The sequence below is a fragment of the Dipodomys ordii genome, unplaced genomic scaffold (assembly GCF_000151885.1).
Source record: "Dipodomys ordii isolate 6190 unplaced genomic scaffold, Dord_2.0 Scaffold68, whole genome shotgun sequence".
Lineage (NCBI taxonomy): Eukaryota > Metazoa > Chordata > Mammalia > Rodentia > Heteromyidae > Dipodomys > Dipodomys ordii.
Window position 1 is genome coordinate 4,928,392 of NW_012267284.1, and position 3,827 is coordinate 4,932,218.

The 3,827-nt window shown below is 38.5% G+C and overlaps 1 protein-coding gene across 2 annotated transcripts in view; it reads right to left on the reverse strand.

Moving 5' to 3' along the window:
* Positions 1-550: 550 nt before the first annotated feature.
* The window catches only part of Rbak (RB-associated KRAB zinc finger), a 20,901-nt gene continuing 17,624 nt past the window's right edge, over positions 551-3,827 (reverse strand). For both annotated transcript variants that reach the window (XM_013023558.1, XM_013023557.1), the window contains exon 5: positions 551-2,935. In XM_013023558.1, the coding sequence (XP_012879012.1) occupies positions 1,062-2,935 (1,874 nt within the window). In that variant the 3' untranslated portion in view covers positions 551-1,061. The remainder of the gene's footprint in view (positions 2,936-3,827) is intronic.

A 3,827-nucleotide genomic window follows, 5' to 3' on the forward strand; every position in this document is an offset into this window, starting at 1 on the left:
TTAGAAACATACTAATTAATTCCAAAACAGTGAGAAAAAGGGCAAAAGACAAAATGACACATTAAATAACATAAATATTCAGATATCTTCTAAATTAGTACTGGTGCTCTAGACATCTGTGGATCAGAAAACAGGAGTACGTAATAGGTGCGTACTTTGGATTACGAACTGTGCAACTATTTTTCACCAATGAACACTTAAAAACAACTTCAGATTATCTATGTAGTTTTTCATAATAGTATTTTTGAAAATATTTTTTGCTCCAGTTCAGGTGATTAAAAAAAAAATCAATCCTTCCTGTACAGAAGAGGCCTTCACAAAAACCCACTTGTGAGATTCCCTCAGTAGGAAGATTTATTGGCTATTTATCACAACCCACCAATAATACATCCTGCTGGCATTCTCCTACTCTGATACAAATTGTCTTTTTATGAGTTACTCAAATCTAAGCTTGATAAAATTGCATAGCATTTGATTGCATTTTTAAAATACAATAGGAAATGTCACACACTTAAGTACAGTCCTCACAACCAACTCCTGACGATTTTAAGACTTTACACAATAAAGGTTTATTCAAAACTGATAGCTTCTTGTATCTTTCCTATAAATACCTGTTTACATTGGAAATATGGCTTTTAGTAATTTCTAAGATGTTTTCCACATTTGTCATGTTGACAGATTTTGTTTAGTATGATTCCCTGATGTCAATACAATTTGAATCCAAAATAAATATTAAATATTTATAAAATTTGTTCCTGAATAAATTATCTAGTGTCCTGTGAGACATATGGTCTTGCTGAAGGCTTTGCTTCTTGTTGCACTCTTAGGAACTCTTCTCTGAAAATTCAGATTAAAATGGATCTCTTCCTCAATGCTTCTCCCCATCTAGGAGCACAGTGCTCAGATGTTTGATCCCCAGGGTGGGGATGTAATTCAGTGGTAGAATGCTTGCTAGCATGCACAAGGCATGGGTTTGACTCAACAACAAAAAATTCTCTTGACTCACTGGTTGATTTTCCCTATTTGTAATAGTCAGATGAGTTTTTATATTGACTTCAGTCTTAATTTACCACATTGAGTACATTCAGATTCCCTCTTTTATGAATTCTCTGATGGCTAGTGAAGGCTGATGGGTGATGGAACTTTTTCCCACATTCAGTACATTCATAAGGCTTCTCTCCCGAATGAGTTCTATAATGCACAGTGAGGTATGACTTCTGAGAAAAGACCTTCCCACATTCATTACATTCATAGGGCTTCTCTCCTGAATGGCTTCTATAGTGCACAGTGAGGTTTGACATCCGGGAGAAGACTTTCCCACACTTACTGCATTCATAGGGTTTCTCACCTGAATGAATCCGATGATGAATAGTGAGATATGACTTCTGAGAGAAGAATTTTCCACATTCATAACATTCATACGGCTTTTCACTTGTGTGTACTCGTTGATGTCTAAACAGGGATGAATTATGGGAGAAGGTTTTCCCACATTCGTTACATCCAAAGGGTTTCTCTTCTGAATGCCCTCTGTAATGGACAGTGTAACATGACAACTCGGAGAATGATTTTCCACATATATTACATTCATAGGTTTTCTCCTCCTCTGGAAGTGACTGGTGCTCACTGAAAGCTGAATTTTCAAGGAAGGTTTCCCCACACTCATTACATTCATAAGGCTTCTCTCCTACATGGGCTGGATCACTGTCAGGAATATATGGCAACTGAGAGAATTTCCCACATTCATTGCATTCGCGGAGTTTCTCTTCTGCATGTACTTTCCGATGCCTGATGAAGGCTGAATTTAGATGGAAGGTTTTGCCACATTCAGTACACTCATAAGGTTTCTCTTCTAAATGACTTCTATAATGTATAGTAAGGTATGACACCCGGGAAAAGAATTTCCCACACTCACTACACTGATAAGGCTTCTCTCCTGTGTGTGTTCGCTGATGTGTAATCAGTGTAGATTTGCGGTAGTAAGATTTTCCACACTCGGTACACTTATAAAGTTTCTCTCCTGTGTGTGTTCTCTGATGGTCACTCAGGGCTGACTTGCGGGAGAAGGACTTCCCACATTCGTTACATGGATAGGGTCTCTCTCCTGAATGATTTCTCTGGTGTAGGGTGAGATGCGTCTTTTGGCAGAAGGTTTTCCCACACTCGCTACATTCATAGGGCTTCTCTCCTGAATGAGTTCTCAAATGTTGTGTGAGGTGTAACTTCTGACAGAAGGTTTTCCCACATTCATTACATTTATAGGGTTTCTCTTCTAAGTGTGATCTGCGGTGTACAGTGAGGGTGCCCTTTTGACTAAAGGACTTCCCACACACACTGCATTCGTAGGGTTTTTCTCCCGTGTGAGCCCTCTGATGTATGATGAATTTTGACTTTTTACAGAAGGACTTTCCACATTCTGTGCATTGAAAGGGCTTCATTTCTATTTGTGATCTCTGGTATGCATTAAAATTTGACATCTGGATAAAGTCTGGTCTGGATTCATTCCATTCATAGGGTTTCTCCTCCATAAAAGCTCTTTCATGAACAATGAGAACAGTTTCAGTGTCTATAGCTTGCACACACTCATACTTCAAAGGTCTCTTCAATATGCTAATTTTCTGCAGAGCACTTTCTTCACTTTGAGGACAGGTGTCTCCATTCTCATTAAACTCATAGGGTTTCTCTTCCTGACATATTTTCCCACATTCAAGACACTCATCCAGTTTCTTTTTTGTGTAGCTTCCATCAGTGCTAATTAATTCTGAAACAGATTCTACATTCTTCCCACAAGAGACACAGTTGTGAGCTGCTGTGCTTAAAGAAACACAATGTGCTTCTACACCATACGTTTGGTTGTTGATAGTAACCATGTGCCTTGAATATTGGTCTTTATTTTCTTGGATTCCCTCTATCAGGTCCTCAACTTTCCAGATGTCTTCTGAAAAGAAATAAGATGAATATACAAGCTATAAAATGGGACAGATAGTTGAAAGCCTTATTTGTGGGGCTGTCTCTGGGATCAATCTTCACAAATTAGAATAACTAAGTCTACAGATCTCTTTTTTTTCTTTGCTTTGTAAAAGACTTGAGTTATGTCTGTAGAGGAGGAAGAATGTGGGACAGTAGTGAAAAAGGGCAAGTAGCTGGGTGCCAGTAATTCATATGGTAATCCTAGCTACTCAGGAGGCTGAGAACTGAAGATGATGGCTCAAAGCTAGATGAGGTAGGAAAGTCTGTGACTTTATATTTATAATTAACCAAGCAGTAGAAGTGGAGCTTTGGCTCAAGTGGTAGAGTACCTGCCTTGTGCAAAAAAACTCAGGTACAGTGCCTAGGCCCTAAGTTCAAGGCCTAGGACTAGTATACACACACACATACAAAGAATAAATTCACATTAATACAAACACCTTTATTACTTTAAAAATATTACGTTTAAACTTTTTAGAAAAGGTGAAACAAACCTAGAAAATGAACAGAGAAGTTACTGAAAGATGCTAATTTCAGGAAGATGAAGACGGACTCAGAGCTAATGGGATCATGTGGGAGAACAGTTATTGGTCATATATGCAAAGATGATAGATATTCAAGTATAGTCTTGAGAAACCTTTGCATTTCTACCCTACACAGAAATTCAAAGTCTAAAACCTCACATTTGTTTCTATTTATATAGCAACCAGGCTTAGAAAAGTTTTCTGATATAATACTTTTTTTCTTTTTTTATTTTGGGGGGGGGTACTGGTCGTGGGGCCTGAACTCTGGGCCTGGGCGCTGTCCCTCAGCTCTTCAGCTCAAGGCTAGCGCTCTACCACTTGAGCCACAACGCCACTTCC